The 25803-nt window shown below is 40.3% G+C and overlaps 1 protein-coding gene across 1 annotated transcript in view; it reads left to right on the top strand.

Moving 5' to 3' along the window:
- The window catches only part of CSMD1 (CUB and Sushi multiple domains 1), a gene marked incomplete at its 3' end in the record, with an annotated part of 1728858 nt that overhangs the window by 823701 nt on the left and 879354 nt on the right, over positions 1–25803 (top strand). Inside the window, exon 4 of the mRNA XM_082608811.1 lies at positions 25368–25562. Coding sequence (XP_082464937.1) covers positions 25368–25562 — 195 coding nt within the window. The remainder of the gene's footprint in view (positions 1–25367; positions 25563–25803) is intronic.

Genomic DNA, 25803 nt, shown 5'->3' with positions numbered 1-25803 from the left:
GCAGGGCACAACAATTTGAATTATTGCTGATTTTACACCAAAAACCATGGAGACCATTGATATGGAACAACATCTTTAAAGTGCTGAAAGCAAAGCAAAACAAAGCAAAACAAAAAATAAACTGTCAACCAAGATCTGTGAAAATATCCCTTAAGAATGTGGGCAAAATATAGAGAAAACTAAGAGGATTTGTCACCAGCAGACCTGCCGTATAAAAAATGGTAAAGCAAGTTGTTCAGGCCTAAGAAAAATAATATGAGATAGAAACTCAAGTCTTTAATAGAGAAGAAAAATCAGTATAAGTGGTAAATATCTTGGTTAAAAGAAAAACATTTTTTTCTCTTAATTTCTTTAAAGTACACAAGACATTTTAAAGCAAAAATTCCTGCATGCGTTTTTTGAGGATTGGAAATGCATGTAGTTGAAATGTATAAGATAACCATAGCAAAAACAAACAAAAAAGGAGATGGTGTAAATACAATACATATACAATTGCATTCTCTATTTGAATTAAAGTGGTACAGTACTGACTCCAAGAAGACTGAAAATCAAGGGTGTTTATTGTAATTCCTACATGCGTAGACTTAAAGTTACGTGTTATCTAAGCTAGAGATTTTAATATTCCATGTGACGAAATAGATAGAGGGTTTGTGTTTTATTCGTGCAGTAGGGTCATTCTGAATGAATGATTAAATGGGTAAATTAATAGATGATAATTATATGTTGAAAATTATTCATGGTTTTATATAAAGTTACCCACAAAATAGTATGAAATACATTCAATAAATTTAATAATTTCAAATTGAAAAACATTATTTTATGTGAAGAAAGACTGATATAAAATTTACAGCAATATTAAGTTCTCTGAGAAATATTCATTAGTTTAAGAAACACAATGTTTTCTACCAAAATCTACTTCAATTCAATCATCACTTTCAAATTCTCTGAGTTACACCTACCTTGAAATCATTCTTAACTAAAATATAGTATGCAGTGAGTTGAGAAAAATCTTTCTTGGCTAGGATTCTACTTTTCGTAATTACCTCTCCTGGACATTTTACGTCCTGTAGAAAAATATTAGTCTGTGCATGCAAAGTTTAAGGGTAGTGTCTTCACCCAGAACCCTGGATTCATGCTTTCTCTTCAGCCTCATATGAAGTGAATCCGTGGAAACACATGCCAGGAAAAAGGGCCTTGGGTACCCTTCATCTGTTATTTCATGTCTGGCCTTCAAAGACCCAGCCGCATTATGCTTGAATTTCATCAAATGCAAAATTAGGAGCTCTTGCTGTCTTACTTCTTTCTCAAATGTGGAGTAACATTAAGATACATTCATTATATTTCATACCTGAGTGTATTTATGAAATAGAATTATTGTTTGTTATTTGTTTCAAAATACAGTGCTATTATAATCCTTTCTACCCATGTGGTCCTGCATTAAACTAATAGTGATCAAGGGCTGTCCTCTTCGTGTTTCTGTTGTGATTTCTCTTGGAGCATAGATGGAGCTTTAATTTCCTCTTCGCCCCTTTCTGCATTTGCTGGAATTTAGAATATGTCTTCATCCTCTGCCTTCCCCCAGTCAAAATATACTATCATCTATTTACAGAGTGGAAAGAGTAGAAATGTCCTTGATCTGGTGAGCAATAGACTAATTCACAGCGAGTTGTTAATGGTGACTAATATAGTACATTTCCCTTCTGGGCGTAATTACATTAAAAAAGACAATCACCACCTCATGTGATGAATCTTTAATGGTCACATTTCAGGCAGGTACATTTAGGAATACATCCAGTATGTTGGCTGTCAAGTCAATGCATTAATTAATGTTCACATCTTTTACTTGGCAAATATTATTGGGTAGTTCTACGTACCAGGTTCTCTGCCATGTCCTGTGAAGTTACAGGGACATGCCATCCACCCCCTGTCCTCCGTGACATTTAGAATTATGCATATACCATGAAAACAAGGGGTAGAAAGCAGAACACCAGGAAAGAGCCACCCATAAGCTAAGGCTGTGTGGATAACAAGGGGGATGCCTCCCAGGTGTGGTGGGAGCGGTGGACAAAGGAGGAAAGAAGATTTGCTCAGGAGGTTGGAGATTGAATCAGTTTCTAAGGAGAGGTAAAATGTGAACACAGAGAGGCTATAAGGCTAGCATCCCAGACTGAGAACACTGCATGTGCGTAGGCTCGGAGGATGCAGACACAGAGCAACTTCAGTGGTGTTTTTGAAAATGAGTCAGCAGTTTCTCTACTTGTCCCACCGTTTTCTTGTTAGAGCCCTTCCGGACTTGACCCAAGGATGCCCAGGGAGAGCTCCTCAAGTGCAGGAAGAGTATGTCTCCCAGGTGTGCCACCAACACGAGGGAGAAGGGAGAGTGCCTTCCCCTCTTGTCTTCACCCGACTTGGAGGGAAGTAATGAATTTCTAGCACCGTCTGGGTCTCCTACCCCGGTTAAGCTCCGTTTCATTTTTCTCTGTGTACTCTTCTTAAGGAAGGCGGTGAAGGAAGAAGGTTTTCAGATTTAAAAATATATATTCCAGAGGAGCTGAATCCTCAGTCTTCCAGTTACTTTGTAGGATTCCTTTTAGCTTTATGTCCTCAAATGTTTAGCATGTGTGTGTTTGATGACAGAGCCTATCTTTTCTCTTCTTAACTGGGAATCTTGTTGATTTCAGAGGAGTAAGCGGAGGTCTTACTCCTCGGATTATTATAAAAATTGGAGGGCTTCCCGGGCTTCCCTGGTGGCGCAGTGGTTGAGAGTCCGCCTGCCGATGCAGGGGACATGGGTTCGTGCCCCGGTCCGGGAAGATCCCACATGCCGCGGAGTGGCTGGGCCCGTGAGCCATGGCCGCTGAGCCTGCACGTCCGGAGCCTGTGCTCCGCAACGGGAGAGGCCACAACAGTGAGAAGCCCGCGTACCGCAAAAAAAAAAAAAAAAAAAAAAAAAAAAAAGGATTACTATAGGGCTACATTTCTGATGTTTTTTTCCTATTGTAGCTAATTAAACGCTTCTGGGTGTGTGGTTGTATCTCAACATAAACACAGAAAAACAAGAGGTAGCTGTCCTGAAACTCAGAGTGCAAAGGCAATGAGCTCAAGTTTGGTTTCTTCTGGAAAGATATTGAAACAGATGGTTGACCACCTCTCTTGTTAAATTTACATATTCTACCACAGACATAAGGAACGCCCCTACACCTGTTCATATGGAAATGCTGCCATTTCTAGAGTCATAGCAGAAAGGTGTGGCCTGGTATTGTTTCATGGGCTTCATTCACGTGTTCCATGTCGGACAGCATTTGAGGGCGAGTACACCTTCTGGCGATGGAAAAAAGAGGAGCTACTGTCCAGTACCATAAAGTTACTAAAACTGCACTGCATCTTGAAGCAATGCTACGACCTTTGTATTGATAATGCACACTCAGTAACACAAAGCAAAATTCTTGAGTATATAGATTCAATTATTCTCTAGCAGTTTGCCAAACAAAAAAATTTTAACAGCTTAGGGCCGTAAACTCTTGCTAACTACCCATGACTTTGATGAACACTGGCTATATTCTGGTTCAATGTAAAAGTTCAATCCTCTATTAAGGACCATGGAGACATATTTCCAAACAGAATCAACAGTTCTTGAAATGTTAACTGCTCTCTAGTTGTTTATGTGTTTTGGGCTGTTGCCTTTCATATGATGTTTCGAATGGTTAGTATCATTGGAGTGTTGTATGTAAATAGTGTCAGTAAAATGTAATTTAAAAAGAAAAAACCTTAAACTTTTTAAATTTAAAGAGACAAACTAGGGAAGAGCATTTTAAAATCTTCACTATTTTTCTATTTTGGAATAACTGTCAACTGAAAAAGATGTACAAGCTAAAAGGTGAGAGTTATGTTTTATTTATTTATTTTTTTTAATGGAAAAATATTTATTTTTATTTAAAAAAATTTTTTATACAGCAGGTTCTTATCAGTTATCCATTTTATACATATTAGTATATACGTGTCAATCCCAATCTCCCAATTCATCCCACCACCACCACCCCCTACTTTCCCCCCTTGGTGTCCATACGTTTGTTCTCTACATCTGTGTCTTGGGGGACAAAACTGAGGACTTAAGCCCGGGACACAGTATCTCAGACATCTCTGAGGGACGGCTCCAAGGAGGCAAGGGGTGGGCCACTCCAGGATATATAGGAGCTTTTGCAATAAAGACCAGGTCATAAGGACATCAAAAGATTATTGTTAATTGAAGAAAACCAGATATCTCAAGTTAAGCAATTTAGCACTTTTCTGTGTATGGGAAGATGCAGGAGTCTGGCCTCACTGAAATCATTCCTTTGCTATGCACCTCAGCTCTCTGGGGCCAGTATCCTGTGCTTCTCATCCTGAGTCTCCTCAAGGTGCACAATCGGGGGTGCCTGCAGTGTCTGATGGTTTGATGGCGGGCATTCTGTTTCCATCCTGAGGTCCCTCAGGGCTCTCCTTAGGGGGTACTGTAGTGGCTGAAGGCTACAGCATCCTTTGTTTAGATATGGCAGGCAACATTTTTCATTCACATCTGTATTACATTCATCATCATTTTTTCTAGTATATTTTAATAATTTCAGAATTTTTTAAACTGAGCCACATATGTGGATATGATGCACACTGAGCAAAAGGATATGGGTGCAGTGCCTTAAATACAGAAGCCAGAAACAGGAAAAAAAGAATGTGAGTCCCACTGTCAGTGGGATTACCAGCTTCGGGGGAACGCACAGGCTAACCCACAATCACAGTATTGCAGGGATGTGAACTTGAAGGTAACTGGGAGTAAAGTAACCCAGATCTAAGGAGGCCTGGAATTTTTTCTTGATTGGAATCTTGGAGGTGGTGTGAGAGCTTATTAAGTGATGAATGGGCTAAAGAGGCCACAGTGTTGGAGGGGAAAATAGAGAGATACCAGCCCAGGAAACAGTTTACACAAAGACCTGGAGCTGGGAGAGCCCGGTTGTCTTCAGAAACAGCAAGGGTACAATCGAGTAGAGGTAGGAATGGTTCATTGAAATAGATGTGGAAAAAAAAAAAGAATTTGGTCATGTGAACACTTCAGTAATGACTTTTTCACAAAACTCTCAAGCTCTTTGATTATTCTATTCTTGAATCTCAGTGTAGGAAAATGGGCGTTGTGCATTTCTAGAAATACAGTTCTTCCAGTGTTTTCATTGGAGTAGAACCAATGGTCGAGTCATTAGGATGGGTCCCCTCAGGCTTGTCCGGTCCATGCATTCTAGAGTTGCCATCATAAAGACACATGGAAAGGAAGGCATTTTTTTTCTGTGAGAATAAGTACCTGGAGATACGGACATTTCTTCAGCTACCTGGGCACAAGCGGTGTCCTGTGTTTTCTGAGATAATATTTTTATTTTCATGACATCCAGAAGAAGGTGACTGCATCACCCTTTCATTTACTTTGGTAAATATAATAATGATCTCTTTGACTTCTGCTCTGAGGGTTACCTCTCATTGAACTGTATGCCAGACCAAGCCACCTCAGCACCATTATCCCCAGTTTGTAATAATTATTGCTACTGGTACTTATGTGAAGAAAGGCCTTGTTGATAACCTTAATATTCGGATTGGAGGTAATAAGCAGGTAAACTTCCTTGAGGAGATAAAATGTTTCTGGTCAAAGGAACACCATGGTTTTGCAAACAATCTTGAGTTGTCCTTTTCCATTGATTAAAGAAAATTGGCCATAAACCGTTTTAAAAAATCAGATAAAAATAAAAGAAAAAAAAAAGAAATGGATGTAGAGACGGTCTGCGCAGATAGGACCAGAACCCAGTCGTGAAGATTCTTTTCTGCCAAGATAAGAAAGTTTATATTTTCTTATTTTCTTGGCTGCCACAAAAGTAAGTTTATATTTAACTTGCAGGCACCGAGTTTGCCCACTGTAGTTAAAAAAATGTTTTGGACAAAAATATTTATATTAAAAATCATTCCTGCTGAAGTTTGTCTATATACAGGTCACAGAAGCAAAGAGATTTATTTCATCTTTGCTATTTGTAACTAATTAAAATTACCCAAACCTGATTTCATGCTTACATATAATGAGAGAATATATGATTTGGTATACTATATAACAGATTTAGGATCCATTTATTATTTCTAAAACATGTATTTTATATCATACATATTTTTTCTTAGAAAAGGCCTTGTGAAATTGAACCTCCTGTCACACCATGCAGTTGTTTCAGAGAATTTAATTCATTATTTGACTTGTTAATTTAAATGGAGAGAATCAATAAAACACTGCCCCCAGGGCACAATTCCTATTCCCTTCACTGTCTTTTAATGTTATTAGAGACAAGTTCCCTTCAGCTAAATATCTCAAGTATTTAGAGAGGAATTGAGTATGTCAGCCTTCATGTAAGACCTTAAGGGTTTGCATCTTTGAAAGCTGGGGATGCTTCCTGTGGCCTTGAGATGCCCTTCCTTAGGCGGGTCATGTGCCGGTGGTCCCCATAGTCAGAGCAGAGGGCCTGCCTCTTGGGCAGCTTCGCTTTGGATGTCATCCTGGGTGCAGATCTGCAGGCACATTAACCTCCAGCCAACTGCGACGTTAAGCTACCAAATTTTAAAACTTGGGTAAAACTCCTGAAGCCAGTGCTTCATTTAACGTCCTTCCACAGGTGAGCTCAGAGCGTGGTCTCCTGCATCCCGTCCCTGAGTGCGCGGGCCACTCGGTGAGGTGGTAAGCAACACACAGGTGTTTGCTTTCTGCCTTGTTAATATTCAGGTAGAAGACCACCCAGGAAAGCCCTAAGCTCCGATATAATTTGTGAAAAGCCCTGTTGGTTGGCCAGCATCTTGCAGGGATCCAGGAATAGAAGCAAGGGAGGATCACAGAGATCTGATGGGGGTGGGGTGGGGCTTGGGGACAAGCACGGAGTGGAGTGAAGCTCTGGGACACAGAATAGATCCAGCTGTTATTAAACTGCTTTCCTGTTTGTTTACTTCTCATTTCTGGTGGTCACATCGTGGATTGTGGAACTGCACAATCAATGCAGAAACACTAATTTTCTAGCACCCTGAGTGGCCCGAGAGCTTCTGGGTTTCCTGCTTCACGTTCGTGGAGCCCAGTAGAATTTACTGTCAGCAGATGGTTGAGATGCTGGATGCTTTGTTAGGGACCTCCATTTCTCTGACACATTCTCTCTTTTTGCGTAATGCTTCATGCTTTTATGAAGTCCAAGTCAAAGGTGACTTGTCACCTACATCAGGGTACATGATTTGGGGTGTTCCCTACTTGAGAAATGCTGACACGGCAGAGTTCTCTTCTGATTCATTCTTACAAGATACAAAGTACTCTCAGATAAGTGATTTCTTGAAAGTTGTATGTTTAGTTGGAATTAAACAAACATTATTTATTTAAATAAATTATGCAGGTTAAAAATAGCAGCTGCTGAACATTTCTAACGTACTAAATTGAACAATTTACTTTCTGAGGATGTTTTATTCTGTGTCTGGCTCTCCCTGGTAGAATGTAGACTCAGGAAGGGAGCCTCTGTTGTGTTCATGGGTTCGTCACAAGGATCTAGAAAAGATCCTTAAATGTGGCACACCGTAAGTGCCAATAATATCTGTCAGTTGAATGGCTAGTTCTTAAAAAGCATTTTCTTTGAGATTAAGAATGCGGCACATACAAGCGTCTTACTTTGGTTTTATTTACTGGATACTTACAGAGCATGTACTATGTACTGGGCATATGCTATGGATATACTATAATCTGTATGGTTCGTTAGTTTGATATTATTTGAATTTTTAGTCACCGTGTATGGGCTCATATATAATTTTTAAATTATCTAGCTAATACAATATCTCTTAATACGTGTATGGATTATCTATCACTTTATTTCTTTATCTACTTGAATATCGTTAATAGCTTTTACATAAGATAATCGGTTTTAGTAATGATCAATATTATAGCAGTTTTCCCTTTAGCATTATATATTATAAATGTATATGTATATGTACATTTTCATCTTGTATGATAGGATTTCAACACACAAAGCACACGAGGAGAAACGCATCTATAATACTGGCAGTGAATATTCAGATGTTACAGAACATCCAAAGGGAGCCTTGTTTGTATTGGACTGGATCTCATTGATCAGACATGATGGCCACCTATATGATGATGACAGCACTGATCTGGCAGAAAAAAGCTACACTTCCGTGCATGACTACAAAATCTAAATCTAAAATGTGCTCCTTCTAGAGCTTTAATGTCAGGTCCTGGATGTATATCATAAACCACAAAAAGAACAGGTTGCTGGAGATGGCCGTTGTCAGTAACATTTATATCAATTCAACAGGTGACTGAAATGGTCGCCCTATTTCAAATGGCTGGTTGCTGTACATTTATCTGTAGTGTGTGTGTTTTCATCCATCTCTGGCTCCCTTAGAAATCTTGTAGAATATTTATTTACATCTCAGTGGCCTTACCGCCCACTTAGTGCTTAAGAAAAAAAAAATGGTCAAATGAACATTTTTCTGCGGCTCTCCACCCTGGGGCGTTCTATGTAGAGGCGCCCACATGAGATGCCTTCATCTTGCCGACATCTGTTTGGTCACTGTGTTTATCATGCAATTACTCTGAGGAAGTGAGCCTTGTGCAGACCTCTCCTGTAGCCCGGGATGCCTTTCCTCCCCAGCCGTGGCAAGTCTGGCCTCCTCCTGGTCTCAGCACACGCCATGAGCCCTCCCCTGTCCTCGAGCACTGTCCACTTCTTCTCCTCTCCTGTTTGGTCCTCCTGGCTTTGTCTTTATCACACCAGTCGTCCTACTGTTTCCTCGTTATCCTCAGGCTGTCCTCCCGACTAGACGGGGAGCTCCCCGGCCAGACAGCAGAGGTTTTTACATCCCCTGACTAAAACTAGAGATAATTAAGAATCTCTATCAGTAATTAGTGGATAATTCATTAATTCATTCACTTTGCCAGTGCACTCAGAAGTTGCTGAGTTACAGAAAAACTGGAAAGTGAGCCTTTCAGGAGGGGACAATCCAGGCAGAATGAGTACACATTTTTATTTAAAAGCTTAAATATCAATTACTTTATTCCTCAAGTGTTTACTATATTTATAGAACCTATATTTTACTATTTTGCTATATTTATATTTTTACTAAGTTTATAAACCTAGCATAGTAAAAAAAAAAATTACACCTTGTAAATCAATCCTACTATTTTTTTCAGTGTTAGTCATTTGAAGTACAAATAATATTTATTGATCATTTTTTTCCTAAAGATTTTATTTATTTAGACATTAAATAACCAAGCCAATTAGTTGTATATGACAGCACGTTTTTATCTCTAACTAAATACATGGTGATTTTTTAAAATTCCAGTACCATTATTTTGGTGGCATCTGAAATTACATTGAAGTCTTTTCGTTTTAATATTTTTCTACTAACATTTTATATCCATTACAATTCTTGAGATTATTCAACATGAACTGATTTTGACCGTTAGTTTTAGGAAATAATTTATATAAACATTTTATATAATATATTAACAATGTTTTCTCTTCACAAAGCTGATATGATGTGATTTTGGAATGTTTAATGAGCTTAAAATATGTATTAGATCAATTAATAGGTAGTACTGTAAAATTTGTAGTTATAAAGAGGGATTTTTTTTTTTTTTTTTTTTTTTTTTTTTTTTTTTTTGCGGTATGTGAGCCTCTCACCGTTGTGGCCTCTCCCGTTGCGGAGCACAGGCTCCAGACGTGCAGGGTTAGCGGCCATGGCTCACGGGCCCAGCCGCTCCGCGGCCTGTGGGATCTTCCCGGACTGGGGCACGAACCTGCGTCCCCTGCATCGGCAGGCAGACTCTCAACCACTGCGCCACCAGGGAAGCCCCGGGATTTTTTTTAGCTTAGGAAAAGTTATTGAGGAAGACTATTGAAATCTCTCAAGATAACAACAATGGTATTATGGAAATTGTTTAACATGTATTCACTTGAGTAAAATAATCTTGTTTTCCAAGCTAATTTTATTCAGCTATTGAATAAGAAAACTACAGAGTTTTAACTAGTTGAATATATAGGAGATATTCTTTTCTCAAACTGCTTTTAAGTAGGTGGGCCATGTTTTTGTTATCATCTAATAATATACGAACGAAAAAAGCAGTTCTGAATGAAAACTTTTCATTTCTCAATAAGTCTATGGATTTAAAGGAGAAATCATGGAGCTCAGGGTACAAATGCACATACATTCTATACATTACAATGTATTTAAACACATCCTTTCTAAATAGTTTTTGCTGCAGATAAATAGATGTTGATGGAGCTTCTATTTTCATTATTATATGTCCAGATAAAGATAGTTGTCATCTTAAATCTTCAGGAAATGACACCTTACAAAACTCCCAAATATTTACTATGCAAACACAGGAATTAACATTTACTAAACTTAGTCGTGTAAGTCACTATTATCGGGTCCGTTCATTACATAATTAATCAGAGAAGTTTCCTAATCTGTGTTTTACGGTCTGGAAGGAAAATCAGTTACATATATCCAAAATCACAGCATACTAGGAAGAGTGATGAATTTTATAGCTGTTACAATTGTCAACATTTCAGATGATTGCATTCACTAGGGCACAGACTAAACTCTTACAACAAAAAGACTCCAAAATACAGCGGCTGAGGCTGGGAAGAAGTTTACTTCTCTCTCTAATGCAACCATTTAGGGGTGGGAAGGAAGTCCAGCTTGGGCAGATGACTCCATTCCATATGTTATTTACTCAGGCAGCCATTCCTTAAATTCCTGTCCTTATCTATGTGGTCATAGGCAGATCAGCCCACCAACCCCTCTCCAGTTTTCCAGTGGAGAGAAGAGAGAGCAAAGGGTAGGCAGCTCCCTTGCGAGGCATCTGCACGTGGCACCCTTCACTCCCCATCACATCTTCCTGCTCTGGACTTCATCATCTATCCCCGCCTGTTTTCAAGAGAGATGAGGACACATGATCCTCTCTGTGTGACCATATGTTCAGCTGTCTTTGTCAGTTCAGGCTGGTATAACAAAGTAGTATAGACTGGGCGGCTTGTCCACAACAGGAATTTATTTCTGAGTTCTGGAGGCTGGAAGTTTGAGAGCAGGGTCCGGCGGGGTCCAGCTCTGGTGAAGGCTGTCTTCCAGACTGCAGCCTGCTGACTTCTAATTCTGTGTCCACATGGGGAAAGGGGGTGAGGCAGCTCTCTGGGGTCCCTTTTATCAGGACACCAATCCCATTCATGAGGGCTTCACCCTCGTGATCTAATCACCTCACAAAGGCTCCACCTCCAATTGTCATAACCTGAGGGGTTTGTATCCCAACCTCTGAGTTTTAGGGGGACACAAACATTCCGTTCATAACATTAGTTAAAACTTGGCGGTGGTAGGGGGAGGTCCGTTCTAAGAAAAGAGAGGAGCTTAGCTATTGAGAGACCACTACCAGTCTGCCACAGTGACATGTCCATAAGCAGATATAGGACTGAAATTCAGCTCTGCCGTGATCTTCACGGGAAATTCCACGTGGTACGGTAAGGCGAGCCTCCACCCCCACATGGAGAGTTGCAGCCACTCTGGTGAAAAAAGCCATCTCTCAAGCCTCTTTGTAAGATTCTTACATATTTGTAATGTAAATAACAGAAAGTTAGCAAGTATATGTTGAATAAATAAGTCTTCTGCTCTATAAATTATCCTCTTTCATAATTATAGTAACTAATTTCAAGCCTCATCAATAATTCACCCAATTTTGAGTAAAAGTTATTGATCATTCTAATAAAAATTAGAGACTTAACAGCATTCTGGTTCCCCCTCTAACATAAGGTCCCAAATATGAATCACGTCCAAGTGAAACTCTAGAAGCCCTTGCACACCCCTTATGCTATACATGACAAGTTATCTGAATGTAATTTGTTCTTATATAATGTGGTGAGCACAATGTTGATCATGTTGATATTAGAAATCCACCTGATTATGGGATGCTGCTTCTCAGAATTGATTTCCTACGTGCCATTCTCTTTATATTCACAGAGTGCTTTTAATTCTGCTCCAGCATGTTCAACCTTGCAGCTTCATTTAGCTAACGTACGCTATGGGACTTGCTTAGCCCTCCGGTGTCAGGCCAAAATTTAAAGAAACTGCCTAGTCTGACTTGACTTTGTCATCTATTTTCTTGACTCTTCAAAACCTAGATGAATTTATGTGCACACTTGAAGAAATCCACCAAGTTTGGTGTTGTTCCCACAAGACTTTGTCCACAGGAGGTCTGCTCACAGCACAGATTCCCAGCGGGATCCTTTTGCCCTTTTTTCTTTTTGTTTCCTGTTTCTGTCTTTTAAAAAGGCTGCTGTAACTCAGGGCACTACACTTGGAAACAAAGAGCAGGCTTTTAGCACCTTACAGGAGTGAGTGTTGTAGGTCTCTGTATGTTAGCTTAGGTCACGTGACTCCTGCAATGTCCAGGGCCTTCCCTTCCTGTCCAGAGCACGTGAGTCCTCCTCATTGATGGGAATGGAGATTAATTCAGGCTTCGTGTACAGGCCCGCTTGTATTGGGTTGGCCAAAACGTTCATTCGGCTAGTGAATCTGGTGTTCAGTGAAGTTCGTGAAAATGAAAAATGTCTTTTATTTTTGCTTAAAACCAAATGAACTTTTTGGCCAACCCACTGTTTATTCCTGGAGTGTTTGAAATTCTCTTTGAGTTTCAGGATCTTTCCTAAGATGTTAAGAATTGTCATCATCAGATAAAGACTCTGATTAAGATAAAGATTCCACTTCTTGGGAATTCAGGATTTCCCACCCAAGCAGTGTGTGCACTCATTCGCTCATTCAGTGATTAATTCCCTTATCCCATACGGCGTGGATGAAGTCTCCCCTATATATTAAGTGCTACTGCACGTGTTGTGGATACAAACGTCAATCAGAGAACCAGTAAGCCTTCTCTCTTTCAGCTCAGTTCTGGGGTGGAATAGATACCGGTAAACAAGCAAATGAAATCATTTAACATTGTAGTACTGATGGGAAGAAACTAAAACACGACGCGATAGAAAATACTAAGAGGGAAGAACAGAGTTATTTTAGGTCAGCTGGACGAGAGAGCTGTGAAAAATGATGGTGATCAAGCTGAGACGCGAGGGATCACAAACATCACGTGAAGGTCTGGGGAGGGGTGGAGGGGGCGGTAATCTGAGCAGAGGTAATAAAGCTTGTGCGGGCTCATAGGAGGGAGGGCGCTCCGCATCCTCTTCAAGAACCTTGGTGGAAGGGCTTCCCTGGTGGCGCAGTGGTTGAGAGTCCGCCTGCCGATGCAGGGGACGCGGGTTCGTGCCCCGGTCCGGGAGGGTCCCGCGTGCCACGGAGCAGCTGGGCCCGTGAGCCATGGCCGCTGAGCCTGCGCGTCCGGAGCCTGTGCTCCGCAACGGGGGAGGCCACAACGGTGAGAGGCCCGCGTACCGCAAAAAAAAACCTTGGGGAAGACCTATGAGGCTGACGCACAACGAGAGGCTTAGGAGTTATGGTCAGAGAAGTAGTGAGGGGTGGGCCATGTGGGTGTCGCAGCACCTACTAAGGGGTCTGGGTTTTATTCTGACTTCAGTAGGAAGGCCCTGCTTCAGTAGGGGTGGGCCTGACCTGACTGTGTTGTAAAAAGGTCCCTTTCCGTGGTGCCGAAAAGGGATGGAAAAATGCACAGGAGAAGGGATAGCCAGAGGGATATTGAAGAGGGAGGGAGGGAGGGAGGGAGGGAGGGAGGGAGTGTGTGTGTGTGTGTGTGTGTGTGTGTGTGTGTGTGTGTGTTAATACATGACAAAGAAGCATGTTTTAACCTTTTCCAAAAGACTTTCTTTTTAATAAAGCTTGAGCTCTTTATATGAATTCAATCATGGAAAAAGCTTTTAAGTTCAAATGAATATGAAAATCATAAATTAGTAATATACCAATGCCTGGTAAACTGAAACTGCTTATGTCCATAGCTTTAATTTAAGACTATTTTTAGAAGGTAGGTGCAGGCTCCCAATGAAGAAAAAGTCAGGTTAGCCTGAGTGACAGTCAAGAATTTATTAATTGGAAATAATAGATAAAGCCATATGACTCTTAGAAATCATTAAACTCCTTTCATTATTTTCCATACAAATGTATGTTAAAATTAAAAGAAGTGCTTTTAATTGCTATAAAACCTATGCTATGTATCTAAATGAAATTATAGAACCATTATTTTAAATTATATCTACTTCCGTGTACAGGGATCTAATGTATGTACTTGATTTGAATTACTCAGACGTATATTTTTCTATGCACTTCATAAGACACGTGTGGGTGTGTGTATGTGTTGTGTACGTGTACATGAATATAGGCATAAATATCCTAATGTTAAAAAAAAAACAAGCAATGCCAAGAGCCTGAAAGAAACAGTGTGTGATCAGGATGTGGAAACGCCATCTCTTCTAATGGCTGAAAATTACTTCTGTGTGTAATTTAATCTTTGTATTTTATAGGTCACTTGTGTTCTCATGTTTTATTTTAGCCTTTGAATCTTATAGTTATTGCTTTGAGTACTGTGTTGTCTCTTTAAAATTATTTCTGCTATAACTCTCTTCCTAAAAGTAATTTGCTCTTTTCCTAAGTCACCACTAATAGCATGAATATTCTTGAGTTTGTTTCATTCTAAAAACTCCGCACCCTGTTGGAGCCATGACTGCACCCGTGTCCGGGGGGCCCTGGCTCTGTTTGGGCCCGGCTCTCCTCCCCTCGTGTTCAGCTCGGCATTTGGACTCCAGCATCAGGAGCCTGTCAGATGGCTCCAAGCTAGTGATCTCCACCTGCTGCTAGCACTTTCCATTGATTAGCACTAAGGGAGCACTGTTTTAAATTATACTGTCCTTGAAACATTCAGTCTGCTCATATCATGCACAGCTGATAAGCTTTTTGTCTGCCTGCCCCTGCGAGGATGCTCTTCCTTTAGAATAGTTGGAAAAAATAAGAGTCTTCATCTTCCCTCTTGCTCGTGAGTTCCTTAGTGCCAAGCTGCTCGCCCACTGTCCCCCCGCCTCCCAAACCTGGCACCCCACACCTTCTGGCCCCGACCCACCTCTCCAGGGGGCCCACGGGCGTCAGTTATTAACGGGCTTTGCCGGTGATAAACCCCTCCTCTGCCTTTCGTCCCGTTCCTCGTTTTGGGGGCTCTGAGGGTGCAGACCCCTCTTCTGTAACTGCTTCGTGCTGATTTGGGTGTCCTCATGCCCTGGGGGAGGGGCAGACCTTCTCCCCAGCAGCCTCCAGGTGAGGTTGATTGTCCCCAGGCCTCCTCACAGCAGTGGAAGGTTTAACTCTGTTTGTTTGTTTGTATTTTTTACTTCCCTGTGGGATCTGAAACTAGTCCTATTTAATATGTAGTTCATGGAGGTGTTCTTTTTTTTTAATTTCCTGGAATATACCTAAACCTTCAGGTTTACAAGAAAAGCTGTTACCAGAAAGCTTTGCATTCAGGGTACCATGTGGCAATAACACAGAAGGTGAGAAGGTAGTGGACAAGGAAGGGTGTGGCCTTTCTCGTGATGCCAGTGGGCCCCTGGAGAGGTGGGTCAGGGCCAGAAGGTGTGGCGTGCCGGGAGTTTGGCAGCTGGAAACTCTTGCTTAAGACCATCTCCGGGAATGGATCCTGGCCAGAGGGAGCTGCTGCGTCTAAGGTGACACCTGTCAGTGTGTGTGTTTGTGGTGGGGGGGGGCTCATCGCATAACTGGGTAGTCTGCTGGAAGGGCTGTGGCCTCACCCCAAGTTGAGACAATCCGGAAACCAACCCAAACCCAGAGCTCCCTGGAGGATGGTCTGCGGCTCTGTCATGACTGCCCTGCAGCTCAGGTCCTTTCTCTGCCCAGCCCGCTGCCTCTCCTCCCCCAGCCCCACCAGCTTAAGTGCCTGCACCCAACCCCTGTGTCAAGGGTCGGCGTCCCAGGGAACCAGGCTGTAGCTCTGCGATTGAGGCCTGGATGAAGGGAGGCTTCTTGTTGCTCAGTCGGAGGTAGCCTCACCTGGAGAATGAAGTTTCCTCATCCCTCCCTCTGGAGGGACATGACTGCAGGTAAATCAAGCTGAGCCCCCTTTACGGTTAAGAATCTTGGAGCCTGGAGTTGAGAATCCTAAGAGTTCTCATCACAAGGAAACATTTTTTTCTTTTTCTTTTTTTTGCGTCTATACGAGATCATGGATGTTCACTGCAGTTATTGTGGTCATCATTTCACAATGTATGTAACGTGTGTAGGTCAAATCAGTATGCCGTACACCCTCAACTAATATAGAGCTTAGTATCAATTGTAGCTCAATAAATTTAGAAGGAAAAAATAATAGTGAGGGAGGGAAGGAGGGAGGAAGGAGCTTAGAGTTTGGAACAGAAAAAACTTGACTGGATTTTCTGTAGCTTAAGACAGTGTCCCAGGAAGGAAATAATAAATGATAACTGTATTTTGTTTAAGTTTTAAATGTTGCAGTAATCCTCAAAGATGCTTTCTCCAATTTCCCTTTGGCATTTGCATTTTTCACTTCACAGGAAGAAGTGTCGAGAAAGGCACCAGAACTTATATACATTGAAATAGCAGTTGTTGTACAGAATTCTCACCTTATATAATTGATGAGTTTATCCTTCTCTCTTTCTGTTTCTCACTGTTAAGATGGAAAATAAAATATGATATCACAGAGGAAGACGGCTAATGGGCAAGAAAGGACAAGATCTCAGTTCCTAGTTCTTCAGCCTTTTTTTCCCATTAAACTGTCCCCAAATTATTTCTAACATTACAGTTCTATTTCAAAGCATTTCAGTTATATCAACACAAGCAGCCTGGTGGTGGAAATGTCCCAGGTTTATACAGACGTGGGTTCATCTGTGTTACCTCAACCAAGTTCCCCATCTTCTTTGTAGGTAAATTTGGAAAATGATGCCTCTTTGGGGAATTAGCAGTAGCATAGATGAAGTGTCTGAGTGTTTAACCCAGATGTTCAGCAAGTGCTAAATATTATAATTTTAAGGTAATTAAAATTGTGATTTGAAGCACTGTAATAAATGTTGACCATCACCTACAGCCTTCCACTGGTAAGATTATAAGAATACACTTGGTCTTGTGTAACTACAAACTGACCATTCTGCATTCATGTCACCTTTTCAAGATGGATACCCAGCAGCCCCCGCAGGCTACCTGCACCTGTGTGTTTTCTCCAGAACTCCTCCTTCCAAAGTGTCGCATGTCTGCATGCTTCATGTTTTCCCTGGCCGGAAGTCCCTTCCAGCAGTCTGCTTGAAATTGAGCTAGAGCTAGAGAGAGATGTGTTTCCTCCCTTTCAGTCTCTTCCTTTGCTCAGACCTTCACAACTCCTTCTTACCCTCGTAGTCTATCCACAAGCCTCTGCGTCAGCTCTTAAGACGCTTTGTTGAAACTGCTTCCTCATCTGCTTCTCCCAGACTGTGTGCCATCTCCAGGGCAGGATCTGAGGCATCTTCATCTTTGCAGTCGGATCACTGATAACAACTTGGAATGTATTTGTGGGGGAAAGGAGGTGTGCAGTATATTGACATTATTTGTTAACAGCTTTATTGACATATGATGTCTACTTTTGTCTTCAGTACTTGACAGTGTCTTTTTCAGTTACTCGTGATGGAGTCTTAAGTGATTTGTTTGAGATCTTTCTCCTTTCATGATATAAACTCTGTATGCCGTGACTTTTCCTAACAGCATGATTATCAATGCATCCCACAACTTTGATATGTTGTTTTAACATGTTCATCTAGTTCAAAGATTTCCTAATATCCTTTTTGACTTATTTTTTTAAACTATTGATTAGAAGTTGGTTGATAGTTTTGTTCAAGGCTTCTATATGCTTAGGATTTTCTGTCAATTAAGAGAGTAGTGTGGAAATCTCCAACTATAACTTGGTTTTATTCATTTCTCCTTGCAGTTCTATCAGTGTTTGCCTCATGTATATTGAAGCTTTGTTATTCGATACACAAATGTTTAGGATTGCTGTGTTCACCCTTTTAACATTGTGAGATAACCCTCTTTAACCTTGGTTATATTATATTGCATTAGAACTGTGTGATGTTAACATAGCAACTTAAGTGTTCTTTTGATTAATGTTAGTATTCTTTTGATTAATATTTCTCATTTTTGTTGCTTTGTGTCTTTAAAGTGTGTTTCTTGGCATCAGTGTATCACTGCCTTTTTAAAATCCAATCTAATCATCTCTGCCTTTCCCCCCCACAATGTGTCTAGTTAACGTGTTTGGTCTTTACCTTCTTCAAGACATAGAATACAATTATTATAACCATTTTAATGCTGTTGTCTGCTATTTCAGCCATCTGTGTCAATTCTGGCTGATTTTTTATTCTTCTTTTTCCTCATTATGGATTTTATCGTCTTGCCTGTTGGCATGCTTGATTGGATACCAGATATCGTGAATCTTAATTTGGAGGGTGTTGGATATTTTTGTATTCCCCAGAAGATTTTTGGATGTAGTTAAAGTTCTTGGAACAGTTGGATCCTTACAGATACTGCTTTTTCAGGCTGCATGAGGAGTGAGTCAAGTTAGGAACCTCGGGTGAAAGTTTAAGTGGACGTTCACTCTCAGGCTGTGCCGGTGATGACCGTGCAGTTGAATAACCCAGGTAGTGAGAGCCCCTCAGATTCTCCATGCAAGGCCCCTCACTAGCCTCGCCCGACTCTGATCCAGTTGCTTGTAAGATTTCTGATACGTGACTCAGGCAGCATTCACTCTAGAGTGTGTTTTCCCCACTGCTGAGCTTAGAGCCTTCTTGGTACACTAACTTGTGTCCAGTGAAATGATGGAGGTTTTTGTTCCCACTGTTGGGAAAGGTATTCTTCTCAGCCCTGCAAGCATCCTGGGCCCTTTTGCTTCTAGTCCCTTGGTAATTCTTTCACTAGCCTTGGGTCATTTCTTTCCATACATGCATTCGTAAGAACTCACCCCATATTCAAGAGGGGCCCTCTGTAGGTCTCTGGAGCCCTCTTCCTCCTGTGAAATTTAGCTTCTCTGACACCCCGGGGCTCTCATCTCTGTCTCAACTCAGGGGGACTGTCGGACTCAACCTGGGTTTCTATTCCCTGCACCTTTGGTCCCTGACTCTCTCCAAGAAATAAGCTAGAGAAATTTTAGGGATTCTCATTTAATTCCCATCTCTCAAGGGTCGTATTCCAACACGGACCGATGTCCAGTGCTTTGAGAGCCATTTAAAAAAAATAAATTTTGATTTTTTTAAAACTTCATTAAAGCAGGAAGGTAAATCCAATACCTGATACTCTAACTTAGCCCATAGAAGAAGTGTTATAGTGAGATTTTTTAAAATTTGAATTAATAAATGAACTGTGACTCAGAAAGAGTTTAGAATTGTTTTCTAGAATCACTTTAATTCAATTTTGTTAACCATCCCTAGTGGTATTTAGTGTAACATTTAACCTTTGGAGTGGGTCTTACTGTCCTTGTTATATGGATATCATGAAGCATTGTTCAGCACAGGGCACAGGTCATTTTGATCAGTTCCTGAGTGGTTGCTGGCTTCTTTGCTCTCATTAATCTGATATCTACCAGGGCTTGTGGTCACATTTGTTTCAATGTCCTTTTCAATTTTTAGAAATACTCTTACCTCATCATTATATAAACATTGAGCAACTTGTAATCAACTGAACATCCATGTATTGAGTGTAAAGTTCACTTCTGAGAAGAAGAAAGATGGTCATAAAAATTGTATATCTGCTTATAAGTCATTAATGAAAGCATTGGGGATCTACCTTGTGGCGGAAGTATAGGTAAATTTACCTGAGAAAATTAACGTACGCGCAATTTTCTCTTCAGCAATTCAGTGATAATTGAAAAGTTCACCTGCTGTTATTTCTTGTTGCTGTGCTCCTTTTTGTACGTCAATCACTTACGCTTAATTGTCAACCGTTGATTTTACCAGGCATCCATTCTTCCATGATCGCTTCTCAGCTGGACTCCTAGCTGTTTGGTCTTGATCTTAACTTTCTGGCCATTTTTCTATTTTGTTTAATCATTATTCCCTCCTCCCCCATTAACTTTGGGTATTCCGGAGATTTACATCTGGGGTCCCAATTAGTTTTCTTTTTTCTTCCCTCCATCGTTACTCTGTAAATCAGGACACTTAGGAACTTTTCTGGTTGTCACCTGTTTTCTTGTAACTCTAGGGTACACCATGGAGACGGGGAACAGGCTTAGAAACAAAGCATACTCACGTTCACATCTGAAGCTACTAGTCTGCATCTGTGGCCATCATGGCCATATTCACACACCCTGTTTTCCTGGGTCACCATCATAAATTCTTCCTCTTGTTGCTGTTTCTTCCTCAGTAGTTAACTCTTGATTTGCCATTCAGTTCCTTGATCATAGATATACCGTCATTTATATCTGAATGGACGCCTGCGTTGTTTGGGGTGGTAAAGGTTCAGCTGCTCGTAGATCCAGGTTGGTGAGGTGAAAACAGCGTCTCCCTTACACTTCAAGATATAAACCAATGAAAGGTCAACCTGAAAAATTAAAGTGTGAGACCAATAGGCTCATCCCAGGGGTCACCTGGCCATACATGCTTTACACTCCCCAAAACTCGGGTCACACAGTCAAAATCATTTTCCAACAGACATTTTTGTGTTCTCACTTCTTACAAGATTATAATGTCTTACAACTGCCATTCAAAGTCTTTTGAAAATCCAGCCTCTAAGATTTCAAGTCCCTCTGCCAACGTGTCATTTTCTTGTGTTAACTTTGTTACACAGTCCCTCCTGACTCCTTTCTCCCATGCTGCAAATTTACCTGAGAGCTTGAAACTTATTTTTAAAAAGCCATGTAATCATTTTGCCTTCAGTTTTACCTGAGGAAACATCGTAACTCTCCCAAATCCTTATATTCCTTTTATTGTATCAAACAAAGCTCTATTGAGAACATGACAGATTTAATGGCATTTTATTATCTTTAGTTCTTTTGATGTTGACAACAGTTTCATAAGAAAGTTTATTGTAGTGCTGAAGGGCAGAAATGCTGGGTCCACCATGTGCAAATCCTATCACCAGTACTTGCCAGCTGTGTGGCCATGAGAAAGTTGCTTAACCTCTCTGTGCCACAGTTTCTTCCTCTCTAAAAGGGGGATAATAATGGGACTGACTTCATATATACTGTTAACATATAGAAACCACTTGAAACAGTATCTAGCTAATAGCACCTGCTATATAAGTGTTACTAATTATTATTACATTAGAGCACGAATAATGAAGTTGAATTAATATGGCTAAAAACTGGAATGTCTTTCTCCTTTGCTTCCCTTTTTAATGACGATGTTCTTATTTTAATGACTATGTTCTTATTTTAATGACAATATTGACTCTAGCAGACTCTTTCTAGTTCTATTGCTTCTGAAATTGGTATATATCAGAACTGCTGCATACTTTTAAATTTGTGTGATTTCCGTAAAGTCCACATGGTGCTTTAGAACTGGGAAAATAAATTTGAAATTGCTAATATATATTGAGCACTTATTCTCTTCCATGGTCCCTGCTAACTGTTGAATCTGCGTTACCTCATACATGTGTCACAGCACACCCTGTTGCTAGGTTTTATTTTTAGTTCCCCTTGTCAAGACATAGAGACTGAGATTTAAGTAATTTGTCCAACGTTATACGGTCTGTTTCTGGAGGAGAAACGCAAGTCTGTCTGATACTGATCCACATAACCCACTGTGCCGGGTACTTTTCTATAGCCACTTGCCACTCCTACATCCTTCATTTAAAAACGATCTTTCTGTTGTAATTTGGCCAAACCTTACGACTTTCCACCTTGAAGTATACTTAAAACTCCTTAAACTTAAAACACTTCCTCTTTGAGTTCTTCTCATCCAGATCCTGTAACTTTTCAGGCATAATAGGTATTTACACAGCATATCTCCCGAAATGTTGTTCTTCACATGGAGAAAGAGACTTTGGAAGTGAATGGCATTCAATTTCTCCCCCGCCCCTAAGAAATCCTCCTTGCTCTTGTCACATAACTGCTGTCTCTGTATCTTCTTGTCTCACCAAACGGCCACGATTCAGAGAGTCAGGACAGAGAATACATGTCAGGTTTCAAGATTTGAAAATCTAGCTTTCAAAGCATTCCGGAAGATGAGTACAGTGGATTGTTCTAAGCCTTCCCAAAGGTTTCGGGGGGAGTGGAGGTCAGTCTGTGGACAAACACATCACGCATCGTTGGTTTTATTTCCAGGGGTGTATGTCAGGTGGGTATTTGAGGTTTCATTTCCTTAAGCTGCAGTGAGACTCCTAGAAAGGCCAAGTGTAAACAAATAGTCTGACATTCACCCTCTGGGGAGCCAGCTTCCAAATGCACTTCCCTAACAAAATTTCATTCATTGTGCACATCCTGTTAAAAATGCTGCTCCTCTGATGAATTTCAGACTTCTGTCCGCCAGCCTTTTGTCCCATTTTATGATGAATATTAGTGACATATTTTATTTGAGTATCATGTTTCCACTTTTCTTCTGGAAAGGGATTTGACATGGCATCCATTTAATGATTGAAACAGTTGGGTCAAAGGTTTGATGTGATAGCCTAATTAAGTCATTGAATTGTGACCATTTGCACTTGCCAAAGCAGAAGTGTTATAGAGGGATTTTCAATGAGCCTAATTGGAATGACAGCCTAGGTTTCAAGCCCTGGGTGTACAAACTTGGCTTCGTGGGATCTGATGGGTGGAAACCTGCCGTGAGAGGAAAGCAGTGTGCCCAGAGCTCCTTTCAACATTCTTTCACAGCCACAAGTGTCTGCACTGGGTGCCTGATTCCCATCACCCTAACAGGAATTTCTTGAAGCATCTATGAGAAAGAGTGCACATTGCTTCAAGGAATGATTAAAGCAAACTACATGTAGAGTCCAAGTCAATTCAATAGGTATTTATACTAAATACTTAATGTGTCCTTATTGCTCTGGGAGCCACCAAGAGACCGTCACCACCTTCGGGGAAACTGGTTGAAAAGTTAGTTCAAATAAAAATGGCAGAAAGGACAATGGGGTTGAGTTTATTTTAAATTAGTCTTGTCCAGCCACTGGGTTTTCATGTCTTGGCATTTTTTTGTGTGTCTGAATCATAAATCTTTGTGTAGACCTATAATCATTTTTGTCCATTTTTCACAATTTAAGATATTTTTATAATGTCTTAATGAAATGGCTGATGCCTTCGTAATATTATGTGCGTGTTTGCATTTTCGTGTTTGTTTGCAACGAGAAGTAAATGTTTTAAATCATCCTCAGTTACTTCTATTCTCTTGCTGACATTGTTCACATTAACATTTTAGTATTTTTTTTCCTAAATTATAAGGTTGGTTGCAATCAAAATTTTCATTCTGGACAAGGAAGAAAAACACCAAAAGCATTCATATTCACATATTCCCCCCCAACCCCATCTCTTTTTCTCTCTCTGCTGATGATGGAAATTCAGCACATGTCTCACGTCTGTCTCTGATTATAAGGTCCCTGGCTCAGGTTGGCTGTTGGGCATCCCGGTTCATAAAATAAAATGATCCTCCAAGATAGAATTGAAGGTTTTCTACCTTAGGAAATCATAGACAGTTAAATTCCAGACAGTTAAAAATGTTTTTAAACAACATTTTAAAAAAACAGATTTATTGCCTTAGGGATGGTGAATGTGGAATTAAAAACAGAATTTCTTTTTTATAAAAGACCCATTGATAATTATAGATTATACTGAATTATTTTTTATTATGTTATCAAACAGGTTTTTGTAGACTGTTTTCAGAAATTATTTTCTAAAAACTAGAACTGAGCAAACTGTGACTATATAGTGATTTCATAAACATGTCAGTAATATGAAACATCTAAATTGTAGTATTTGTTTTCTAAGTGTTTCTATATAGTTTAGTTTGTATGTATTTAATACAAAAATAAAATTAATCTTGGAAATCACTGAAATTCCCTCCCTGTTCACTGGGAAACGTCTATTTATCTCTCTGCTTACAAACAAAGAAAAAAGAAACAGTGCTCTGTGTTAGACATGTATACCAAAATGTACCCCTATACCAATGCAAAAAATTGGATACAGAAGGAGAATAATTTTGTTCACTTGGAAATACTTTTTATTGGAAAATGATTTCTTTTTTAAATGGTAGGATCCTTGGTTTATTTGAATTCTACATAATAGTAGCTAATTGACTGATGATATGCTAAATTTAAACCAGAAATATGGAGAGAGTAGCCGACAATCATCAACTTCGTCTTTTCAACTTAATGGTGCCTCAGTTAAGTTCAAAAGTACGTTCTATGAGTGTGAAATGGCATCGTGTCCATTAGGCTTCAAGGCAGTTGAATTAGGCAGAGAAGCCTATCACTATGAAAAGTGAGGAGGCCAAGAAAGACCAGAATCAAGGCTGTCTCACTGAAATGCAAGTGAGACAGTTCTTGCCTTGTCAAACCTGATACTTAAAACTTTCTTGTGAATCAGACGCTCCAAACGCGTAGAGCCTTACAGATGGCTTGGAATATAATAGTGATACAATGTTTGTAAAAGTCTGATAGATTAGCAAATGACATTTTTAATTTATTATTTAATTCAGTTGGTTTTTTTTTGTTTGTTTGGGTTTTTTTGCGATACGCGGGCCTCTCACTGTTGGGGCCCCTCCCGTTGCGGAGCACAGGCTCCAGACGCACAGGCTCAGCGGCCATGGCTCACGGGCCCAGCCGCTCCGCGGCATGTGGGAGCTTCCCAGACTGGGGCACGAACCCGTGTCCCCTGCATCGGCAGGCGGACTGTCAACCGCTGCACCACCAGGGAAGCCCTAATTCAGTTGTTTATCCGTCAGACATTGATTGAACACTTATTACTGGTGTGTATCAGGTAGTGCTGGTCCTGGAGGAATAATATGGCATGGATATTCATTCATGCTGTATTTCTGTTATTTTTTCAGATATCTATATTCTGCTGTATTATCTGATTTCTAACTATGTGGGACTAGAATCTCATAATTAAAAAAATAATCTAGATGTCATTTAGAACACTGAATCTAAGCAGAACTGTATCTTCCCCTCTTAACAAAATCCACTTATTTATACTTTTTAAATATTTCTTTTAAAAAGTACTAAATTACAGATTTTACAAAACACAAATCCATTTCTCTGTTTAATTTTTCGACAAAATTAAGATAATTTTTGTCCTAGATTTGCTAACTTTAGTAGTTCAAAAGTGGTCCATGTCTTGTGATATAAATTGATCTCAGTAGAAAATGTTCCTTTAACTTATATTTCTTTCTCCTCTTTTTTTCTCCCAATAGTTTTACCCAGCCACACATGTGGAAATCCTGGAGAAATACTGAAAGGAGTTCTCCACGGAACAAGATTCAACATAGGAGACAAGATCCGGTATAGCTGTCTCTCTGGCTACATCTTGGAAGGTCACGCCATCCTGACTTGCATCGTCAGCCCTGGGAATGGAGCATCCTGGGACTTCCCAGCCCCGTTTTGCAGAGGTAGGTGCTATACAGGGAGTGTGTGTGATGAGCTGATACCTGGACTAAGCAAATGGCTTTGGAATTGACATTGGAAAAGTTTCCACTTAACGAAAGCAAGACACATCACGCTGGGTCTTCCCACGTCAGCTCATTCTGTTCCCTAAAGCAATATTGTACGTTACCTAAGAAACCATGGCTGCACCCTGTGAAGTCAATAACAAATTTAGATATGTTCCTTAAACGTCCAAATTCTTCTTCA

The sequence above is a fragment of the Mesoplodon mirus genome (genome assembly GCF_964341445.2).
Source record: "Mesoplodon mirus genome assembly, chromosome: 20".
NCBI classification, from domain to species: domain Eukaryota; kingdom Metazoa; phylum Chordata; class Mammalia; order Artiodactyla; family Ziphiidae; genus Mesoplodon; species Mesoplodon mirus.
This window is presented reverse-complemented; position numbering and strand designations above follow the sequence as displayed.